The following is a 23895-nucleotide window of genomic DNA, read 5'->3' on the forward strand; positions in this document are numbered from 1 at the left end:
CCAACATTTAGGTGCAAATGCATTAGATCGAGAAAGGCAAAGGCAGCACCTCTTTCGGGCTAATTCTCCTTGCCCCAGAGATTATCACTGCCGCGGCACCCTTTACCTTCTCTTATCGATCATCCTGCGAAGGGCACAGTTGTCCAGAGCTTTGTGCCACACCACACAACTATAGGTGAGAATTGGGTGAACGACCGCCGTAAACATTCTGTACACCGTTTCCGGCCATAGGCCTCAACTCATATCGCGTTGCGACAGTTGTAAAGCGAAATTCAGTCCTCTTTTGACCCTTTCTTCTCCAACATAGTTTCTGATCAAGAATCTCGTCCTAGTACATGACCTTCGAGGATAGTGGTAGCTCCACCCCATCCAACACAGATCCCTTAACTCTTTGAGAACGAAGACTTAACCGCTCTATAAAGTTTTGGTTTGTTTGCATTTTCATTCTTAAAATAGTCCTATTTACTAAGTAGTGTCGCTAAAACGGTAAAAATTTTGCTACTCCCATGAAAAAAATCATAGGACATATATGTATGTCCCATTCGTCCTCAAAGGTAAATATTTCGGTAGAAAGGTGTTTTCGAATATTGCTTAGAATTCAAAATAAATCAGATCGTGTTTTCTGTTCAGACTGCAGAGAGATTAAAGCAACATAAAAGTAATTGATGCGCAATTTTTTGTAGTGGTTTTGGTGGGTGTGGTGGGCTATACAGCGTCAAAATGAAGCGAAGAAAAGCATTTAATTTAAAAATGTTTCTTTCACCTTCAAATTAACTATTTATACGAAATACGAAAATCTTTTACTTCTTCCTGAAAAATGCAAATTTTAAGCTCAATGATAAGGGGCCTCCTTTTTATAGCCGAGTCCGAACGGCGTGCCGCAGTGCGACACCTCTTTGGAGAGAAGTTTTACATGGCATAGTACCTTACAAATGTTGCCAGCATTAGGAGAGGAAAACCATCGGTGAAATTTTTTTTTTTTCTGATGGTCTCGCCAGGATTCGAACCCAGACGTCACGGCATAGGCGGACATGCTAACCTCTGCGCTACGGTGGCCTCCCTTCTTGAGATAATGCTTTATTTCTTGGTGAAATAAGGTTTAGGTTAAGGTATTTGGCTTCTGAAAGTACTGCTTTTGTACACTTTATGTTGGCGCTCACTGTAAGCTTATTCACACAACAAAAATCGTTAAATCTGATAAAAAATTAACTATCTGGAGGCTCAAGAAGCAAATTCGGGGCTATATATATATTATTTATCTCGGCCGTGTCTGGTTTGGCCATTGGAGACAACAAGTGTATTATGAATGATAAACTTCAGGCGAATTGGATAAAGGACTCATAGTGGCTCAATCATTATTATTTTTTAATTTATTCTTACACTCAATTCTTTATAATCATTGTTACATTTTACGATTTGAAATACATTAAATAAATATTCAACTACTACTTCTACTACTATTGACTCAAGAATATTTCGCTACTTTTTTGTGGTATATTCTCAAATAAACCAATGTGCCCCATTTGCAATCGCCAATAACTTTTATTTAAATAAAGTATCTGTGCAAAATTTAAGTCGAGTAGTCTTTTTCGCTCGTTCGCTATCATGATTTCGACAGACTGAGGGACACATGGGCCGAAAAAGAATGTGAAAAAAATCAAGAATATATATCAAGTTGGGTCGGAAATCGAGTTTTTGGGCGAGACGAATAAAAATATTTTCACTATCATATGCCGGTGAGTAAAAACAGATTTTTCGCCTTAAAATTTGGCCATGGCAAGTCTAAAATATTGAAAATGGCGAATACCCGATAGATATTGGCTTAAATCTATATCGCGTTACAGTTTTTGAGCAGCTCTATGATATTATTTAATACAAAGAAAGAAGGCACCTAAGCGTTCGTAATCCTTTGCAAAACTCGCTCTCGAAATCCGAAATTTAACGCTAAAACTGCTTTAAAGAGTTTCCGTTGGAATTATGTCAGCTACTGAAGTGATAACTAATCCAAAAGGAATAGCCTGGTCTATTAGTTAATGTTTTTTTAGTGTTTTTATGAATTAAAAAATTAATATTTTACCCTTAGAAATTAGTTATAGGAAAAAGTCAAAAACTAATGTTCATCCTTGTCCCTATATGACCCATTAGGAATGATAGTGTAAGGGGAAGCTATATCACCAAGTCAATTTTTGAAAAATTTAACTGATAGAATAGGCATTGGCACCAATAGTACTAAAAATTTAGTTCCTTAGTCTATCTTTAGTGAGTTCCTTAGTGAAAATAATAAACATTTTTGTATTTGACATCTTACCAAAACGAAACAGGAAAATTATATTAAATTTTTGTGAAGGAATTTTACACCCTCATTGATTTTCTATCGATTAAATGCAAAATATTCAAAATCCATTAATAAACATGGATTTCAGAGCAAAAATACAAAATGGGTCATATGTGTCCGATTCATTCTCAAAGGGTTAAAAACACCCAGCTTCCTTCTCCTGGTGCAAGGATAAGCTCATTCCTTCTGAGATCTATGCCAAGCCCATTGGCCTTCGTCCATCCGGAAAGCTTTCTCATAGCTCCTTGAACGAGGTGCGTAATAATAGAGAGGAAACGGGCACCCACCGTGATGACGACGTCGTCCACGTAGCCAACGACTTTCGCCCTCTCCATCTCAAAAGAACTCAGAATCCCATTGATCACCAAAAGCCACAGGAGATAAAACCCCTTCTTGCGGAGTTCCCTTGCTCACAAACTTCCTTATCGAGCCCTCTGCCAGAGATGCGTTGATAATCCGGTCTTTTTGCATCGTATCAATCCAAGGAACAGGAAAATATATATTGGGTTGCCCAAAAAGTAATTGCGGATTTTTCATATAGTCGGCGTTGACAAATTTTTTCACAGCTTGTGACTCTGTAATTGCATTCTTTCTTCTGTCAGTTATCAGCTGTTACTTTTAGCTTGCTTTAGAAAAAAAGTGTAAAAAAGTATATTTGATTAAAGTTCATTCTAAGTTTTATTAAAAATGCATTTACTTTCTTTTTAAAAAAACCGCAATTACTTTTTGGCCAACCCAATATTAATTTTTGGGGGCTAAATTTTATGCCCCACTGGTTTTCTATCGACTAAATGCAAATTTTCAAAATTCATTAATAAATGTGGATTTTAGAGTAAAAATACAAAATGGGACATGTATGTCCGATTCATCCTCAGAGGGTTAAAAAGACCCTGGTGAAAAGGATCAGCTCTATCTTTCTGGGATCTATGCCAAGCCCATTGGCCTTCGTCCATCCGGAAAGCTTACTCAAAGCTCCTTCAACGAGGTGCATAATAACAGAGAGGAAACGGCTACCCACCATGATGACGACGTCGTCCACGTAGCCAACGACGTTCGCCCTCTCCCTCTCAAAAGACCTAAGAATTCCATTGATCTCCAAAAGCCACAATAGAAGAAATAAAACTCCTTCTTGCGGAATTCTTCTGGTCACAATCTTCCTTTTCGAGCCCTCAGCTCGTTGATAATCCGTCTTTTCAGCATCATATCAAACCAGTTTATCAAAAGAAGGCCGCCAAAGTGAGTTCGCCCAAACCCAAATTTCCCTCGATATAGCCAAACGACCGACCTTTAGTATAAATTTTTGGTCAACTGCTGTTGTTTTGCCTTCGACAGCCGGATCCTATTATGTATATTTCTGAATACCGGAAATTTCTAAGATGGTTTAATCATCTTCGAAGTTCATCCACGTTATAGTCTTTAAAGACTAGCAAAAAAAATATATATTTGTTATGTTTGAAGAGATATTACAAATTATATCTTGATATTGCTCTCATACAGTCTTCTGGGCCGAATCGTATATACCCTCCACCATGGATCGCATTGGTCGAGTTCTTTGAGCGGTATCTCTATTTAGCCAAATGAGGAATAATGGATAAGAATAGTTACACTATTGGAGATATATCAAGTTATAGTCCGATTCGGACCTTAAAAGAATTGAATGTTGAAGGCCATAGTAGAAGTCATTGGGTAATATTTCAGTCCATTCTGATAAGAATTGCGCCTTGCAGGGGCTCAAGAAGCATAATCGGGGGATCGGTTTATATGGGAGCTGTATCAAGCTATAGATCGATTAAAACCATGGGTCATGGGAGAAGCCGTTGTACAGCAAAAACGAGTAAGAATTGCAGCCTATAGAGGCTTAAGAAGCCAAGTTCCCAGATCGGTTTATATGGCAGCTATATCAGGTTATGAACCGATTTGAACCAGACTAGACACAGTTGTTGGAAGTAATAACAAACAAATTAGTGCAAAATTTCATCCAAATCGGATGAGAATTGCACCCTCTATTGTCTCAAGAAGTCAAGATCCAAGATCGGTTTATATTTATAGCTATATAAAAAAATTAATCGATTTGTCCCTTCACAATCCCAACCGACCTACATTAATAATATATATATGTGTAAAATTTCAAGCGTCTAGCTTCACCCCTTCGAAAGTTTGCGTGCTTTCGACAGACGGTCATGACGATCAAGAATATATATACTTTATGGGGTCTTAAACGCATATTAAAAAATATGTAAAATTCTGTAACATTGGGATTAGAATACAAAAGTTCTGCTCGATGAAGCATATCCAGCAATGAATGGGACAAGAAGGCAAAACTATTGCCAACCAAATGTAGAATTCCCAGAGTAAGTGAAACCACAGACACTGTGACATCTCGTCAAATGGACAGACGTCTTGCCAGACGTTCTCGCACACAGGAAATGCCATCATTAATTAACTTAAAAATAGTTGTTATTTTGATTGATAAGTTATTTGTTTAAGACGACCGTCCACAAAAACTCAAATACCAAAACTACGACAGCAAGAAAAATTAAAATATTATAAATACGGCAATGAGTATGGAAAAATATTCCAATGTTTCCCAACGTGCGAATGGGAGGATGGGAATTGAAATCGAAGGGAAGCGAAGAGGAGCGGCAGCATCGGCAACAGACCCCTTCCACCAATGCCAAATGGCTATGGGGCCATTCAAACATCATTGAATGGGCCCCATTCGACCATCATTAAATTTTTTAATATTTAGAGCAAATTCGTTCAGTAAATTTGCCTTTTGTGTGAGTGTGTGTGTGTGTGTGAGTACTCATTTGTATATGAATAATATCATTTATCCACACATTTAAGTATGGGACGTGAATATGAATAAATACGAAAAGATGAAAATACGAATAATTAATTATTCGGTACCGCCTTCAAAAACGCGACCCCCATACACAAGTGTTAGTGCTTGAATACTTCAAAAACAAAAACACATACACACGCGCAATGTATCACAATACGAATAAACAATGTATAGTAATCATATACTCAACCAGGGCTCAACAAACAATTTCTCACTCTAAATGACGAGATATTCAATACGTTTCACATTTAACACTCAAGTCTATCATTAAATCATGGTGTTCTTCAAATAAACGGTTCTTTGAAACTTCAAATTAATTATATATATTGAGCCGTTACGTTAATTTCACATTCCTGAATGATTATTAAAATTAGCACCGTAATATCCTTAATAGAACAGGGATATTTTATCTGTCTTTAGATGTTCTTTAAAAGGGAGTTTAGCATCGATTATCCATGATTCAATCACCAGGAACCAGGAACATTAATTATTCGGGATCGCTAATGAAACAAATAAATTTGTTTTTTTTTTAATAATTAGCCATGATTGACTTCATTATGTGGAATTGTGTATCTTTTCTGTGATATTTGCATTTAGTTTAAATTAAAAAATATATATATATAATGATTTGCATATTGAATAAATAGAATAAACATTTATGTAAAAACTAGTAAAATTTAGCAATGGAAGTTCAATTGAAGTGGAGTATACGTGTCCTACACTTTCGAACAGTCTAAGGAAATAAATGGAAAGTTGGCTCTAGTTTAATTGCCTGCTTAAAGTTAATGTGCAACTACAATACTTCTGTTTTACAGGCGTGTAGGTGTTCTATACGTGCAAAAAAATAAAACGTTTGGGGAAAAACAAAATACTTTTATTGCGAAGTTGTTTTTAATTGTAACCTTGCAATGTTTCGCTTCAACATACTAAACGTTAGCCATAAACGTAGCATTATTGAACGTAACTAACTTTGTTTGTTGTTAACCCTTTAGGTGCTTCGCCAAAAGAACCTTCCTTTTGTTGTAAAACCAAAAACTCTTTAATAGCGAAAGTTTATCATACCCTCAAATGATTATTTGTTTCCCGGACCAATAATTATTCTCTGGTATCTCTTCTACTAGAGAAAAAGGCAGAGTATTTTAGCGTGTAGAGCAGTGATGGCCTCCTAACACTTTTGCACATTACTGTGTACGTAAACAAAAAAACAATCCCAAATAAGTCCATGGGCTTGCAAATAATTGCAATTGTGAGCTCGTCAATGATATAGACAAATTCTCACTCAGAACATTTTTTTTTGTTGACTTACCAAAGAGCAGTCAGTATGTCTTTTTTTCAATTTTTAAAATTTTTTATTAAAAAATTTTGTTGTAAATATTTAAAAAACTAAATGCTTGGAGTCGACTCCGGATTCGGAATCGAGCAATCTTCCCGGAGTCGAGCCGTTGGCCAGAGGATTGCCGTCAATATACTTAGTTAATCTGAAGCCTTTCGAGGCGACGCAGTCCAATTTAAGGGCGTGGGCTACGAACGAACATATAACATTGTGGAACAGGAAAACCGTCGGTAGGACGACGAAAATCCTATGGAAGTAAGATTTAGATCAGTATAACTTTCGGTATAACAACGGGACACAAAGACTTTGATCTCACTTACGCAGAATAAGTGCGGCATGTGATAAAATGTGTGGAAGGTGATGAGACGTTGGAGAATTTCCAATGTCATTGGCCGGCATTCGCGGTTAACAGACGACGACACTTAGATGGGGACTTGAGAACAATTTAGAATATTGTCACCAGCACGGATTTGCTGACATCGTGTTGTTAGGATCGATTCGGCGAAGCTCATCTCGTTCATCTGCTAGTTTCGTAGCTTTTATCGGGAAATTTGGTCTTATGACAGGTATTCGATCTGTCGCGATCAAGAGTGTGGCTACTGCCGTGATAGTTGACCGGAGAACCTTCTCGGACGGGGACAGTTGCCGTCGAAATATGTCCTCCGTATGGTCCCTGAAGCCCAATTAGTCCGTTATTTTCTGGTTGACAAATGTTCGGCGTTCACAAACTATGAAATCATTCGTTCGATGAGATTCTATGATTATGGGTAGGTGATTTGAGGCAAGGCTGAAAATCGTTTGGAGACTGCTGTCGTAAGCAATGATAGCAAGGTAGAGTTGACTTTGCAGAAATTCGGAATAGGAAATAGGAAAGTTAAAAAAAACACACACACACATAAAATTCATAAAAATTCATGAAATCTTTATTTGAATCGATAGTACGGCCCATATAATTTAATGTTTGAATATGACAGTGACTGCGCCTCAAATGGTCCATCCGCTTAGTCCAATTTTGACATATTCGTTCCAACACTTCGACCGGTATCTCACGAATAAATGCTTCAATGTTGTATAGACATAAAATTAAGCTGCACAAAAAATAGTCTAAAGGCGTTAAATCGCACGACCTAGGCGGCCAATTGACTGGTCCCGAAGGTGAAATAAAATGTTCACCGAACTCGCCTCTCAATAAGTCGATTGTTACGCGTGCTGTATGGCTTGTGGCACCGTCTTGTTGCGCAAAAAAGCTGGATATCATCTCACGATAGCGCTCACTATTCACAGTTATGCTACGCTTCGCATCATCTTTGAAGAAGCATGGCCCAATCATACCACCAGCCCACAAACCGCACCATACTGGGACTTTTTCTGGATGCTTTGGTAGCTCTGGAATGTTTCTGGCTGATCTTCACTCCAAAATCAGCAATTCTGATTATTTACGTAACCATTGAGCCAAACATGAACTTCGTCGCTGAACACAATTTGAAGACAATGAACTTTCTTAACAGAGCACGCATTTCGATAATAAAAAAATGTGGTAGTCATATGCATCTCTCTATTGTACCACAATAAATGACCGCTCACTACCTGTTTTCAACTACAAATATACAGAAAATCACAAAAATCGATTTATGTATATAACATTTTCTAACAGCAATAACTCAGATAATTATTATCAAACTAAAAATTACTTTAAACTCAATGGCTAAATTTGTTTTCTCTACAAGAAAATTATAACCAAACAATAAATTTGATTGTCCTCAACTCAAAATTGGAAAAATTTAACACAGCTTGCGTTACGATCCATGAAATAATAATCCCAATAGTAGCTGTGTTCGGGAACTCAAACATTTGTGCAAATTTGGAAAAATTTTTACTGGAAGTCGTTCGCGCACTTTATTTGCCAGTAGAAGAGAGCACGAGATAGGGCACATTTTAACAGTCAGAAAATAGAGAATCGGCAAATTTCTACTGAGACTTTTTTTGGCAGCAGAAATTTGCAACTTTGAACAGATGTTTTGTAAAGGTCAGCTGTTTTATGATAAGCAGCCGTTACATAAAAATACAAAAGCAACACGCCAAAATGGATCAAAAAGGCAGAGGTAAGTAATAAATAAAAATATTTTAATATTAAATTTGTTGCATTTTTATTTACTTTTAATGAAGATTGATTCATGGCAGCAGCTAGTGTTCAGGTACAGAAAACTCAACAAATGAAGTAATTTTACCTCAAGTCGGTTGTTCTATATTAGAAGCTAAGTGCAAAATTTGCAGAATTATTTGGAAAATCTTGAAAAATTCAAGCATTTGCTTTGATGGAGTCATCCTCATCGGGAAGCTAAGATGAAACCAACACCGTTCCTTTGAATTTGTTAAGGAGGGAAGATTGAGTGCGGGTAACTGGGCGGTTAAACAATTAACGCACAGTGGGATTAGAAAAAATGAGTGCAAATAAGTCTGCCAATTGCGAACAGATACAGATATCTTCAATGATAACAAAGTGTCCGTAGCCGCCACATGACCAAATAAAAAGCCTTACCCTCACAACAGTGGTTGAAGCAATTTGTCTAGCCACAATATCCAGAAGCATTAGATGGTTAGTCCAAGGTTTCTTTGTCAACACAACAAGTGTACTTTTGTATACGGTGATGGAATGTATGCAGTTGTAGTCCTATGCAGCCTTCGAAATGCATGCTAATGCTCGGCGAATGGAAATTGTCCAACGAGAGCAGCGGGAGGTGTAGTCCCTCATGCGTCTTGGCTACTGATAAGAGAAGAGAGATCGGTCTGTACGACCGATCTCTCTTGCTCGTGTCCTTTCCAGATTTCAGCAACGGTATTTTGTGAAAGCTGTCCAGCGGCACGAAGATCACGGATACGACGAATGGCTTCCACTTTTAGTCTTTTCACTCTCGAGTCAATAAATTGACGTTTATCTAAGGAAAATACGGGGCAATTTTTCTTCGTAAAAACCTACTGGAGGTGGGAAGTGGTTGGAGGGGATGTTGTTTTTTCACTTTCTCCTTCCACAGGTATGAAACTTTGGGATACATATAGCAGTTTCCTCCAAATTATAGAGTTGAGTGGGTTTAAGACCACGATTAAACACAGAACCAATTTTTGTTTTTTAACCACGGACTCAATCTAACCGAATTTAAGTATATATAGCCCACAAATCGACACCGTACAGCGCAATGACGAACATTCCTATTAGCCTTTACTCTTTGGAAAAGCGAATTGTGTTTATCCGTTACTCAAAACATAGTCACCCGTTTGGACATAAATGCACGATGGAAAACAATTACTATTATCCTTCCAACTTAAATGAGCAATGTGAGTGTGTTGTTCTGTCTCTTGTTTTTCGCAACCGCCTTTCGTCATCTCTCACTGGGGTCGAACACACTTTATGGACTTTTAATGCCCGTAAGCTGTTGTGGTTCACACTATTTACACGGCCTTCAACAAGCAATTACTGAATTAGGACTGCAACTCAACGAACATTGAATTAAATTGAAACTTAATTGAATTCGTTACATTCAATGCTTATTATCTTCGACAATAATCGTAAACACCTCATTTGTCCATGTTGCATCCTCAAATTAATTCAAGCGAGTGGGAAAGTAATTGTCATCGTGGGATCATAACAGAAAGAATCAACATCGAATCTTAACCTCTAACATTCAGGAGTTAATACAGTAGTGAAGGCGAAAATAGTAAAAGGCATCCTTGGATACCAACATCAGCAACCAACATCAAATCTGAAACTGTAAATAGGTATGACTCATTCATTCCTACTGAGGGGGGAAATGAGGGGCTGCACAATGTAATAAAAACAAAACAAAAACTGGTAAAAAAATATGACATGTGAGAACGGATAGAGATAACTCTGTGAAATTTGAAGTGGTTAAAGCTGAGGTGTTATCGAGATCATGTGCAAAATTTCAAAATTGTTCGGGCTGCCAAGTCTTCATTTGTGGTGTTTAGGGGACATATGAAGTTAAACAAGTAAAAAGGCGTTAAGTTCGTCAAGTAAGGCCGAACTTTGGATAACCACCACCACGGGTATATATGTAAACCACCTTTCTTCATAATCCGGTCAAAAATGCGTAATTTATGCCCCCATAGCAGCTTTATCGTAATATGCTCCGATTTGGACCAAATTTGACACGGATAATGAGAGGTCTAATCAGTACAAGTCATTGTTCAATTTTGTAAATCAAAATATTGGTGTGAAAGTTTTGTTGTATTCTCTCAGCCTGTTGCTTCGTCTGTGTTGATTTGAATAAGTTAGAAATATGTATAGTCGAATTTCTGTGTGTTGGTGTTATGCCTTGTTGAAGTAGAAATTTCAATCTTTCTGTTTGTTTCGCTAGTCTATTTATCGTTCTGCAGTATTGGTCTTTTTGGTAGCCATATTCAAATACGAACCATATACGACACGGATGTTGAAAAACCTAACATAAGGCACTAAGTCAAATTTCAGCGAAATCGGACAATAAATGCGGCTTTTATCAGTCCAAGACTTTGAATCGAGACATCGGTCTAAATGGCAGCTATATCCAAATCTAGACCGATCTGAACCAAATTAAAAAAAAATGATGAAGGGTCTAACACAAATTTCGGCGAAATTGGACAATAAATGCGCCTTTTATCAGCCCAAGACTTTAAAACGAGAGATCGGTCTATATGGCAGCTAATCCAAATCTGAAGAAATATATCGAGGGGTCTCACAACTCACTGCCCTGAATTTCGGCGAAATTGGATAATAAATTCGTCTTTTATGGACTCATGAACTTAAATTGAGAGATCGGTCTATATGGCAGCTATATCCAAATCTGGACCGATCTGGGCCAAATTGTAAAAATATGTCAAGGGGCCTAACACAACTCACTGTCCCAAATTTTGGCAAAATCGGGCAATAAATGCGCCTTCTATGGGCGCAAGACCACAAATCGAGAGATCGGTCTATATGGCAGCTTTATCCAAACATGAACCAATCTGGGGCAAATTGAAGTGGGACGTCGACTGGCCTAACACAACTCACTGTCCCAAATTTCAGCTTTTATGGGCGTAAGACCGTAAATCAGAGGATCGGTCTACATGAGACCTATACCAAGATATAGTCCGATATAGCCCATCTTCGAACTTAACCTGCTTATGAACAAAAAAGAATCTGTGCAAAGTTTCAGCTCAATATCTCTATTTTTAAAGACTGTAGCGTGGTTTCGACAGACAGACGGACGGACATGGCTAGATCGTTTTAGATTTTTACGCTGATCAAGAATATATATACTTTATAGGATCGGAAATGGATATTTCGATGTGTTGCAAACGGAAGGACAAAATGAATATACCCCATCCTTCGGTGGTGGGTATAAAAATAAATTAGCCAGAACGGATGATCTGGACTCTGAATTTTGATAACTCGAGAGTTTTGAAGTGCATATTGCACCCGTTTAAGTTGACATATCTCTTCAAACTTCACTTAAAACGCATCTACAATATGTCGTCTTTACAAAAGATAAAGACTAAAATACATTTTTTGACCAAAATACATTTTTTGACCAAAATATATTTTTTGAAAAAAAAAAATGAAAAAAACTGTTTTCACTTTTTTTGACTTCTCAACTGTATAATTTTTAACCAAATTATCGGATGTTTGCGAATACTGTAGGAAAGTTATTGTTAATTTAGTCACCAATCAAAATCAAAATCGTAGCACAAATGCCTCGGTAGGTTAGGTTATGTTAGGCTGAAAATAGGGGGCAGATATTAATCTGCCCCATGGCATTATAGACATACACCTAAGCCAGTAATGGCACCTCGAACATTTTTGAAATGACGAGGTGAAATTTTGCACACGTTTTCAAATGGCATTTTTTACTAGTTTTTTTTCACTTCTATTCCACTGTCAGCTGGTAGCAATTAAAAACGATTTCGCAATACAATACACAAATAAAGAACGATCTGCATGGCAATGTTCAACGTTAGTTTGACTTAAGTTTCTTATACAAGTACTATTTGCAGTAACATTGGCCTTTGGGGGCGAATTAGACATATTTGTCCCATTTCGTATTTCAAATTGCTCTATTTCGAACATTTGATGCAATAGCCTGCCAAATATTGATATACTGTTTTATGTCTCATTACGTCTTGCAAAATTCCCTTGATTTCTTAGAAAAGTAACATATTTATTAATTTGACAACACTTCACTTAGTAAGTGTACCCAAGAATGTGAAAAAAATCAAACAATTTAGAGCTGCTAATAATAATGGATAATTATACCATCACCACACAGCAAAAAATATCACGAACATTTTTTCAATTAAAATTTAATTGAAAATATAAATGTTTTCAAATAAAAAATTAATTAAATCAATCATTTTTTTTCAATTATGATCGTGATTGAACTTTTTGACATTTCCAACTAAAATATAAATTGATTCAATCATTATTTTTAATTGAATCTTAACTTTTTTTCAATTACGGTCGTCATTGAAATATTTGGAATTTTCAATTAAAAAATTAATTCATTGAATAAAATGTGATTGGAAATTTAATCTTTAATGAAACAATAAAGACCAAGACCACCACATTTTTTTCTATTTGCCACTAAATTCGTTCGCTAATTCATTGAAAGCAGCTGATTTTATTGAGGGAAAACTGCTGTTTTTACTAAGTTGGCGAACGAATCGAGTGATCGACAAGTAAAAGCATGCTAAGTTCGGCCGGGCGGAATGTTATATGCCCTCCACCATGAATCGCATTTGTGGAGTTCTTTTCCGGGTATCTCTTTTTGGCAAACAAAGGATAAAAGAAAAGAATTGCATAATTGTATTGAATGTTGGAGACTATAGTAGAAGTTATTGTGTAAAATTTCAGCCAAGTGGAATTAGAATTTCTCGCTTTAGGGGCTGAAGAAGTAAAATAGGAAGATCGGTGTATAGGGGAGCTGTATCAGGCTATAGAGATTCAGACCATATTTGACACGTATGTTGGAGGTCATGGATGAAGTCGTTGTACAATATTTCAGCCAAATCGGCTCAAGGCAGACTCACAAAGTCAAAATCCCAGATCGGTTTATATGTCAACTATATCAGGTTATAGCCCGATTTGAACCATATTTGGCACACGTGTTTTAACAAAACACGTCACGCAAAATGTCAGCCAAATAAGATAGGAATTGCGCCCTTTAGAGGTCAAGTTCCCAGATCGGTTTATATGAAAGCTGTATCAGGTTATGGACCGATTTCAACCATACTTAACACAATTGTTGGAAATCTTTACAAAACACCTCATGCAAAATTTCATCCAAATCGGATAAGAACTACGCACTCTCTTACTCAAAACATGGACCGATATGGCTCATTTACAAACCCAACCGACCTACACGAATAAGAAGTATTTGTGCAAAATTTCAAGCGGCTAGCTTTACTCCTTTGAAAGTTAGCTTGCTTTTGACAGACAGACGGACGGACATGACTAAATCGACTTAAAATGACATGCCGATCAGGAATATATTGCCATGTCATATATAGCATATCGAGGATTGACAATATTGTAGAAAGACGAAATTAATATACCCCCATCTATGGTGGAGGGTATAAAAAGAAAAGAAGTTTGTGTTCCAGGCAATAAGTTCTTCCAATCATTCTTTAATTGAATCTGAAACTTGTTTAGACTCAACAGCACTGTTATGATTGTCCGTTTTTGAAAAAGTCTAGCCACTCAAAATTTCGATAAATACTTTCTATATATAGAAGATAAAAGTCCCCCAAAAAGGTTTTTCTTCTACCTTTTAAATATTTAGACGCAATTATAATCTTAAAAAGATCAAAATATGTTTATTTATTGCATAACGACTTCTTTAGCATCGATTTAATTAAAACATACTTTAGAAAAATGTTTTTCTGTTAGATTTACTTCCGCTATGCATGTAACTCATAAAGTTACTGCCTCCCTACCCTTTCTTTTCCGATTCAGTTTTGGAAAAACCCCCGAAGGTCTTTTGTTTCTAAGAAGTGATCATGGAACCAAACATAAACCTCAAATTCAATTCCAATGAAAAAATTTATTGGATATTTCGAAAATTTTAATCTTTTTTTAATTGGATCAATTAAAAAACTTACTGAAAATTCAAAAACTATTGAAAAATTGAACATGCAATTGAACATTTTTTCAATAATCTTTCTCAAATACTGTGATTGATATTATGATTGTCGTGATTAAGGCAGTTTTAATTAAAAAATTAATTGAATCAATTAATAGGTTATAATTCATGTTTAATAAACACTGTGTCGGCTGATTTTAATATGTTTAAGGTTTATGGCAATGACATGGAAAACAAAGCTCAATAATCCATATGGAAGCTTCCGCATGAGCCAAGGCCGAAAAACGTGGCAAGTTCAGTGGAATGTAAAGTTATTACAGACTGTCTTCTTGCAGATTGCAGTGGCATCATGCATCACAAGTTCTTGCCGAAGCGTCGTACAGCCAATTAAGTACATTATCTACAACTGTTCACCTTTCGCAGCAAATTTTCGCTACCTAGTATTGTAACGACTCTGGTCAAAGTTGTAATTTGTCGTAATTCCATTTGAGGAGAACTCTTTTAAAAATTTGTCATTTTAACTCATGATTTAGTTTTTGAAAATAGGATTGCGCTATCGAAAAGCGAACATAGAATCAGCTAGAAATTTAGAAAGAAACGCTAGCGTCCGTACATTAGACGTGGGACGTTTTACAAATTAGATATTTGTGAATGAATTGGTTAAATTTGGCCTAAAAGGTTTACAAAATTAGTGTCTTTTAGTACTTAGAACAACACATACTTAAATTTAGATCATAAGATCGTTTCGAAAGAGAAATAAAATGAGACTATATCTCGTGTCAAATGTTTTTTGGAAATTTACTAAATATTTTCTCGTAAGAATTGTTATTAAATCCAAATATAAATTAGTGATAATGACTAAACTGGGGCAAAAGAAATGTTATTCATTCGCCTAAATGAGGGATTTCGCATTGGCGTATTGTTTAATGAGAAGCCCTTTTACGCCACAAAATTTTCCGTTTGATAATTTTTAACGGAAGGAAGGTAATTTGTGAAAGAAAAACGAGGTGTTCAAATTATAGCACTCCTTGACCAAGGAGGAAGAACTTGAAAAAAACGATGCAATTAACAGTTATTTCCCAATTTTTGGTTATGTTTGTATGCAGATTTCTTGCTCATCAATGTGTTCAAAAGTTGATTACCCCCGAATACAACCCCTTTACAGCTTCACGCTTACTAAGATGTGAAAACAAACTTGTGGCCGAATAAGACGCACCAATAGCATGTTTGTCGTAGTTGTTGCTTGAGAAGGATTTCACAATCAACGTGGGGTCTATGCTGTGCAGATTCATTTAAATCTCAAGTATGTATGTGAAAAATCTAATTGATGTGTGGCTAATGATGTGAGTGAGCACTCACTTAAGATTTGTTTGCACCTTGATGGCATTGCGAGAGGAAAATGCTGATAATGAGCTGTGTTATTGGGAAAGGCCAGATCCTTTCAGCACCGGTTTCCGCGATGCGATTATTCAGAGGGACACAGGAAGAATTTATGCGGTATTTTAGGGTAGCTTAAACTTACCTGACGAACTTGTTTGTATTGCTCTTCAAAACTCCAGCCATTATTTTGTTGCGAAGAGTTAGAGGTCTCACTGGAGGTTGAAGAATTCGAGGCAGGATTAACTGAAAAACAGAAACGAAAAGAGAAGAATGGAAAGGAGAAAATCAGCAAATATGCACACATTCAATAGATGGAAGTGAAATGTAGACCCTACAACCATATGTTACTTGAAAATCTTGTGACTGCATAGGTTCTGTGATCAAGTTTTGTAGCGAAAAACAAGTTTCAATAGACATTTTAGGGGAGATGCTTACCGTCTTTTGCGTTTGGAGCTGTTGGTGAGGTAAACGAGAAATTAGAGTTGCCGTTGTGCCCGCCATTGGTCGCCATGCTTGTTGATCCTCCTGGTGGAACCAATGTGGCATTTGTTCCAAGATGTGAGTTGTTGCTGGCCTGTGCGGCCAGAGTCTGGGCAGCATGCGTGAAGGAAGCCATTGTCGTGGGCGGTAATGAGAAAGCAGTGTTAATCGAAGTCGGCATTACATTTGCACCGAATGCAGCTGCATGTGCAGCCACATAGTCCTGATCCTATTGCGAGATTATGCAAAATATTTTTCTGAAACCCCAACATCAAATCACCACTTACCATTAATCCGACTTTCATGTCGCGAACCTGCATCTTGAGCTTCTCTAATACATCATTGTGTTGCAAACTCGGAATCCCATGTAAACCGCTCATACCCATGAAATTATTCAACGCATTCAAAGGATGGTTGGGTGGAAACTGATGGTGATGGCTGTGACAAAAATTAATATTAAATTTAAGAATAAGCGAAGGATTGGTTCAATAGAACAGGTACCTCATCTGCATCTCAGTGGCATGTTCATGCGCTGTAATGTCACCACCATTGCTGGTCATCGACGCATTTAAGCGAGAACCCACTCTTGTCATATGGTCTCCTTCAACCGAGTCACAGTCGCGCAGTTCATCATCCGAGTGGTCCTCATGTGACTGCAACGAGACAAAAAACAAAAGAAAAAAAAGACATCCAATCATAACTCCAATAAAAAGTATGCTACGCAAGCGATATTAATTTGCTACATTTATGCAACAAGCAAAACATTACGATCCACATTTGTTTGGTGTGGCTACGCTCTCCTAGAGGAGCAATTGATCGTGGCCAAAACACAGGAAACACACATAGTTGTGCCCATTACTAGACTACAGCAGCGCCAGGAAAGGAAGGAACGACTGGGCACGATTTCGCATTTAGAACGAAGCGGACGCAATAGCGACACACTTTAAAATCAGGCAATGTCTGCAGCGGCAGCAGTTTAACGATCAATGATCAATACCAAATCGTTCGATTGCTCGATCAATTGATCGATTCAGCGATATGACACCATGGAACACAACACTAACACTGTTTGTCCATCGGTCTCTCGCTTTCGCATTCAATAGCTGAAGCTGCGTTAAATGTTTATGTCACATGCTGGGCGTTGCATGACGTTTACAAATTCAGTGCCTTTTCTTGTCATGCGCAACATCTAAAATCTACATTGAAACGAGAACGTGCTTTTCGCTTAAAAATCGCACATACCGATCATCCACTGCGACAAAGGCGAGACAAACCCGCAGACCCTCACCTCCCCCACCGGCCCCATTGCACCACGGAGGATTGAATTATGTTGGACGATTACGAATAAAGCGACTTTAATTCATTAAAAGTAGAATGCAATCGAATGCTGACCCGGTGCAGCGACGCGACGATTTGTGCCTCCGTCTGTCTTCTGCCACTTGTCATAATTTACCGTGTATGCCAAAGGCATTCGTACTCTCGCCAAGCCAGTATGTATGGCGCATTCGCACACGGGCAGCATTGGTCGGCGCTGGAGATTTGTGTTTGTTTTTCTTAACACTTTGTGATGGATAGTAGATGAATTGACTTTCCAGTTCTTGGCCGGACCTGGATATGGTTTCCGCAATTGTGAATGAACTCTTTACGCCCGTAGCCGATGGTTATAATTATGGTTACAATTTGGCGTCATTTGATTTGGTGGTAAAATGTGATCCAAGCTCGTACATCGCATCGCGCCATTTGTTGGCCATTGAACTTTGTTTGTAGACGGTTTACAGCTTGTTCAAAGTTGACCGTTGAGCCATTCATTTTTACCCAAAAATGGCCGGCTGGCAGTTATTCATTCATTAGATCGATCAAAAAAAAAAATAATGATCGATTGATCGCTTGCTTGCTTGCAAACGTTGCTCGTCGACGTCTTCGTCGTCTTCTGCACCCTCTTCTATATCCAATGTGGTGGTATAGATCAGTGATGGGATAGCTGCCTACTTCCCGCTCGTCCATTCATGGTGCCATCTATTTGAGACCAAATTATGAATGAAAATATGATAAATGGTTCCACCGAATATTATTTGCCAGATTTTGTTTCAGTTTTTTGTTTCATTTTCATGTTTTTTTTTAACCAACATAAATTCGATGTGATAAAAGCTCGGAGCATTTAAAGCAAGAGTACACCACGCATACATGTGCACGCTGAGATGAGATTCTTTGATGATATTTATCATCTGCGGGGCATGTGAATGCTTTTGATTTAATTGAAGACTTGGTCCATTAAAGATCATGTTATGACCCCTGGTCATAACCAAAAACGTGGATCACAAAGGCAGCAAATGGACACAAATACATATCTACACACACACACACACACATTCACGATCATATTAGTGAGGAATGCTTTAAATGCTTGCGCTCAACCTCAGCACCGACCAACCGATGGATGGCAAGATGAAATTTTCGGATCACTGAAAAATCAGAACAGTTTGTTTAATAATGATGCGAGCGTTCTGCTTTATTACATCCAATGGGTAGACGAATGGAGCAACGAGTGTTCTTTTCGATAAGTTCGAATCCAGTTATTAAAAGTCTCGGCCATTAACGGGTCTCTCTGGACCAACTAACATAATGAGCAATCACCACATTCGCTTCGACTATTTATCAAACCCTTTAATGGCTTAGCAGGATCGCTGTGAAGACAAATTCATTGGCCAAAAGAAGTTAGCAAACGGAGATTCCATTATTGAAATTTGCCAATTAACAATGCGCGTAATCATGAGCGATGGAAATGCACCTCCACAAGCTAGTACTCAGAAAATTCTATTTTCGGAAGATGGTGTACATTAGAAAGTATATATATCATTGAACCTAACGATATTCGAAGACGAAGATTTAGCTATGGCCGTCTGTCCATTTGCAACAAATACTTATAGTTTAAAGCTATCTAGGTAAATCCCACTCTCTAAATTACAAACGTGTAAAATGTCCAAAAATTAAAAAAAGCGAAGATTCAAACATAAATTTATGCAAAAATAAACAATTTGCCTAAAATTAAAGCCAGTCTTTAGTAATTTCTATCTTTGGATGTACAAAAAGTGTGCTAAATCAAGAAGAAGAACACCAAAACGAAGAAACGCGCTGCAACGTTCGCTTTCCTAATACTGTGCAGACGGCATTTTATTTATTTATAGAAAAATTTATACTTTCTTAATTAAACAAAGTTATAGTCCGCAAAATCGGGAGATCGGTTTATATGGAAGCTGTATCAAGCTATAGATCGATTCAGACCATATTGCACACGTATGTTGAAGGCCATGGGAGAAGACGTTGTACAAACTTTGTGCCAAATCGGATGAGAATTGCACTCTCTAGAGTCTCAAGAAGTCAAGATCCCAGATCAGTTTATATGGCAGCTATATCAGGTTATGTACCTATTTGCGCCAGCGCAGTTTTTGGAAGTCATATCAAAACACCTCATGCAAAATTTTAGCCAAATCGGATGAGAATTGTGCCCTCTAGCGGCTCAATAAGTTAAGATCCGAGATCGATTTATATGACACCTATACCAGGTTATGGACCGATTTGGACCATACTTCGCACAAATGTTGGAAGTGATACCAAAACACCACGTGCAAAATTACAGCCAAATCGGATAAGAATTGCGCCTTCTAAGAGCTCAAGTCAAGACCCAAGATCGGTTTATATGGCAGCTATATCAAAACATGGACTGATTTGGCCCATTGGCAATCCCAACCGACCTACACTAATAAAAAGTATTTGTGCAAAATATCAAGCGACTAGCTTTACTCCTTCAAAAGTTAGCGTACTTTCGACAGACAGACGGACGGACATGGGTAGTTCGACTTAAAATGTCACGACGAACAAGAATATATATACTTTATGGGGTCTTAGATGCATATTTCAACGTGTTACCAATAGAATGACGAAATTAGTATACCCCCATTCTATGGTGGAGGGTATAATGAATTGTTAAATAGTATGTGTATTGGCAATATATGTGACACACTGCCAGGTTAATATTAACAAAAAGAAATTGCAAAGTGTCGAAACTCGTATCCAAGACATGGTATGCAGATAGAACCCTCTTCTATAGATCTCATCATAAAAAAAAGCTATAAGTTGTAATCTTAATCTTTCTTAGAACATTTTGCAACCGTTTGATTAGCGATAAAATTACCAAATTTTATCGAAAACAACGAAATTTTTAGAACTCGGTAAGGCGCTTAGCCCAGAAGCCTTTCTACGCTTAATCCGCCACCTCTGCCCGGTATCTATTTATAGGCAAACAAAGGATAATGGATAAGAATTGCTATGCAATTGGAGCTATATAAAGCTATATATACATACATTGTTGGGTCGCAGATCAATATTTCGATGCAATGACGTATGGCAGCCATATCTAAATATAGTCTGATTTGGATCATATATTGGTCGGGTGATGGGAGGCTTCATACAAGTCACTTTTTTTTCAGCGAAATCGGTTAATAAATGCAGCTTTTATGGGCCATTAATCTGCAAATCGGCCTGTATGGCAGCTATATCTAAACATAGTCCGATCTAAACCACAAACGCGATCCTCCATCATGGATCGCATTTGTCAAGTTCTTTTACCAGCATCTCTTTATAGAGAAACAAAGGTTAATGGATGAAAATGTCCATGCTATTGGAGCCATATCACGTTAAGAACCGATTCGGTTCTTACACTTATTTTGGATGTTGGAGACCATAGTAGAAGTCATTGTGCAAGATTTCAGCCAAATCGGATATGAATTGCGTCCTTTAGGGGCTCAACAAGTAATACCGGGAGATCGGTTTATATGGGATCTATAAACCGATGCAGTCATATTTGGCACACAAGTTGAAGAATGTAGGGGAAGTGGTTGTAGAAATGTCAACCATTGAATAAAAATCGCGCCCTCTATAGGCCCAAGAAGTATAATCGGGAGATCATTTTTTGCGGATGCTACATCAGGTAATGAACCGATTTGAACCATACTCAGCAAAATCATTGGAAGTCAAACAAAAAATTTTGTGCAAATTTTAGCCAAATAGAATAATAATTGCGCTCTCTTCAGGTTCAAGAAGACAAGATCCAAGATCGGTTTATATAACAGCTATATCAAGTTATAAACCAATTTTGACCATACTTAGCACAATTTTTTTTAAGTCATAACAAAACACCTCATAAAAAATTTCAGCCACATCGGATAAGAATTGCGCCGTCAAGATTCAACTAGTAGGAAGTATTTTTCAATATTTCAAGTGCCTAGCTTTACTCCTTCCAAAGCTTGCGTGCTTTCGACAGACAGACGGACGAACATGGCTGAATCGACTCAGAATGTCAAGACGACCAAGAACATGTATACATTGTTGGGTTTCAGATCAATATTTCGATATGTTACAAACGGAATGACGAAATTAGTATACCCTCATCCTATGGTGGAGGGTATAAATACTTACATTTTCAAATTTCTGCAAAATCGAATAACAAATGCAGCTTTTATGGGTTTAAGACCCTAAATCGGCAGATCGGTCAATAATTTTTTTAATTCACCAACATATTTCTTTACTTTAGAATGGATTTCCTATTTGAAATTATAGCTTAGTAAAATAATAAGGCAGTAATGAAGAATGGCTTTCTTATAAACCCTCTATCGTGTATATAAGTTTTCATGCCTTTATTCTGAATGGTACACGTTTACTAGAAAGTCTCTATACTACAAACAAGTTTTTAAATATGAAATCAGCGACAATTATATGGTTCGCGGCCGTCCAAGATGTTGATCATGTCCTCCTCAGGTAGCACAGGCGATTGGAATATTGTAATTCTAAATTCTCACAAAACAGGATACTCTCCTAGAAAGTGCAGTTGCTTTGCTCACTTTCTGCGTTAAATCTGTTTGCACTCAGCCTGATCAATCCACATCTTGCCTTTAAGACCCAGGTAATTTGATCGCTGGCGTAAGAATCAGTAAAGTACATTTCTTCCATTTTATAGTCTAAATGTTTTTATATTCTAGTTTGGCTTTGATATTCTCACTTCAAGTTTTCATGAAAGATATAATTTCGTTCCCTGTTAACCATGAGTTTGAATAAATTCCACTCATGTTCATTTGTGGTGTTCTTTTAATATCTGATACCCAAAAACTTTCCTCTTTGGTCAATATGGCACCTAAATCCGATTTGGCCTGTTCAAGAACTGAACCAAGTCACTGTTTCAAAAGGACGAATCTGTACCAAACATCAATTCAATATTTAAATTTTTGATGGCTGCAACGATTACAACGGACGGACGGACGGACGGACGGACAGACACGCGTAAATCGTTAAATCACCTTAGAATTTTACGACGATGAAGAATATATATACAGTCGAACTTCTCTATAACGAACTTCCCTATAACGAATGAAAATTGAAAACACAACTTTTTGTCTGTCCTTTTCTACTTTTAACCTCTATGTAACGAAATTCTCTATAACGAATACTTCTCCGTAACGAACCATTTTGAGAGCGCATGTTGAAACTCTCACACAAAATAAAAGAGAAACAAAACAACATTCTTTCAATGTTGATCATCAAGTCACTGGCAGAGAGACACACACAGAAATTGGTGTAATAATAAATTTTCAATGGACTACAATGGCTAGTTCTTGTATACACCAAACATGATTTGTGTTTGCTTTTCGTGTTCAACAATAAGGAAAACAGTGGGGCTCTGGGAAAAAGGTTCCCATGAAATAACCCCCCAAAATCCAAAATGAAATAAGTCCTCAAAATGCTCTATAGAAATCAAAAACAATTATTTTTGGAGAGTTATTTCGTTTTTTTGAGGATTTATTTCCAATTCGTTTTTGGGGAGTTATTTCATTATGAAAGTTAGGCCTAGGCCAGTCTGCCATCAGACTCAGACGTTTTCTGCTATTGTTATACCACAGAAACTGTAGAAGGAGGATGTCTTTTAGTTGAACCATCGAGATCGCTTTAAAAAGGCCAATAACTTGCAAAAGTTCAAATCCGCTAAATCAGACAGGTTCTCATAAGAATGAGAACCTAAAGTGGAACTCATTCTGACTGTCAGTGAGGGACACACACGCAGAAGGTGTTTTATAGTCTCTTTGATGCCCTGATTGAGACGTCTGTTCTAGCCAGTGACAGCAAAGCGGTAGACCTCTTCAAGTCTAGAATAGGCCACAAAGTTTTGGAATGCTCACAGCCCGCTCGTTGTGACCATCTATCATTCGTTGCCCTTCGGGCCTGGTCTTGAAAACTTAGCTCACATATCGCTAGAGGCACACCCACAAATTCCAGCTTCCATGAAATGTGTAAGGTAGTTCCTAGTCTCGCATGCTCGTTCGCTTTACAATTCCCTGGTATATATCTATGGCCCGGCACCCAG

The 23895-nt window shown here is 37.5% G+C and overlaps 1 protein-coding gene across 2 annotated transcripts in view; it reads right to left on the bottom strand.

Moving 5' to 3' along the window:
* The window catches only part of LOC106092498 (protein dead ringer), a 174940-nt gene that overhangs the window by 90082 nt on the left and 60963 nt on the right, over positions 1-23895 (bottom strand). For both annotated transcript variants that reach the window (XM_059368988.1, XM_059368987.1), the window contains exons 2-5: positions 16986-17137; positions 16772-16922; positions 16440-16713; positions 16147-16247 (exon numbers count right to left, since the gene is read on the bottom strand). In XM_059368988.1, coding sequence (XP_059224971.1) covers positions 16147-16247; positions 16440-16713; positions 16772-16922; positions 16986-17137 — 678 coding nt within the window. The remainder of the gene's footprint in view (positions 1-16146; positions 16248-16439; positions 16714-16771; positions 16923-16985; positions 17138-23895) is intronic.

Source organism: Stomoxys calcitrans, chromosome 5 (assembly GCF_963082655.1).
Source record: "Stomoxys calcitrans chromosome 5, idStoCalc2.1, whole genome shotgun sequence".
Lineage (NCBI taxonomy): Eukaryota > Metazoa > Arthropoda > Insecta > Diptera > Muscidae > Stomoxys > Stomoxys calcitrans.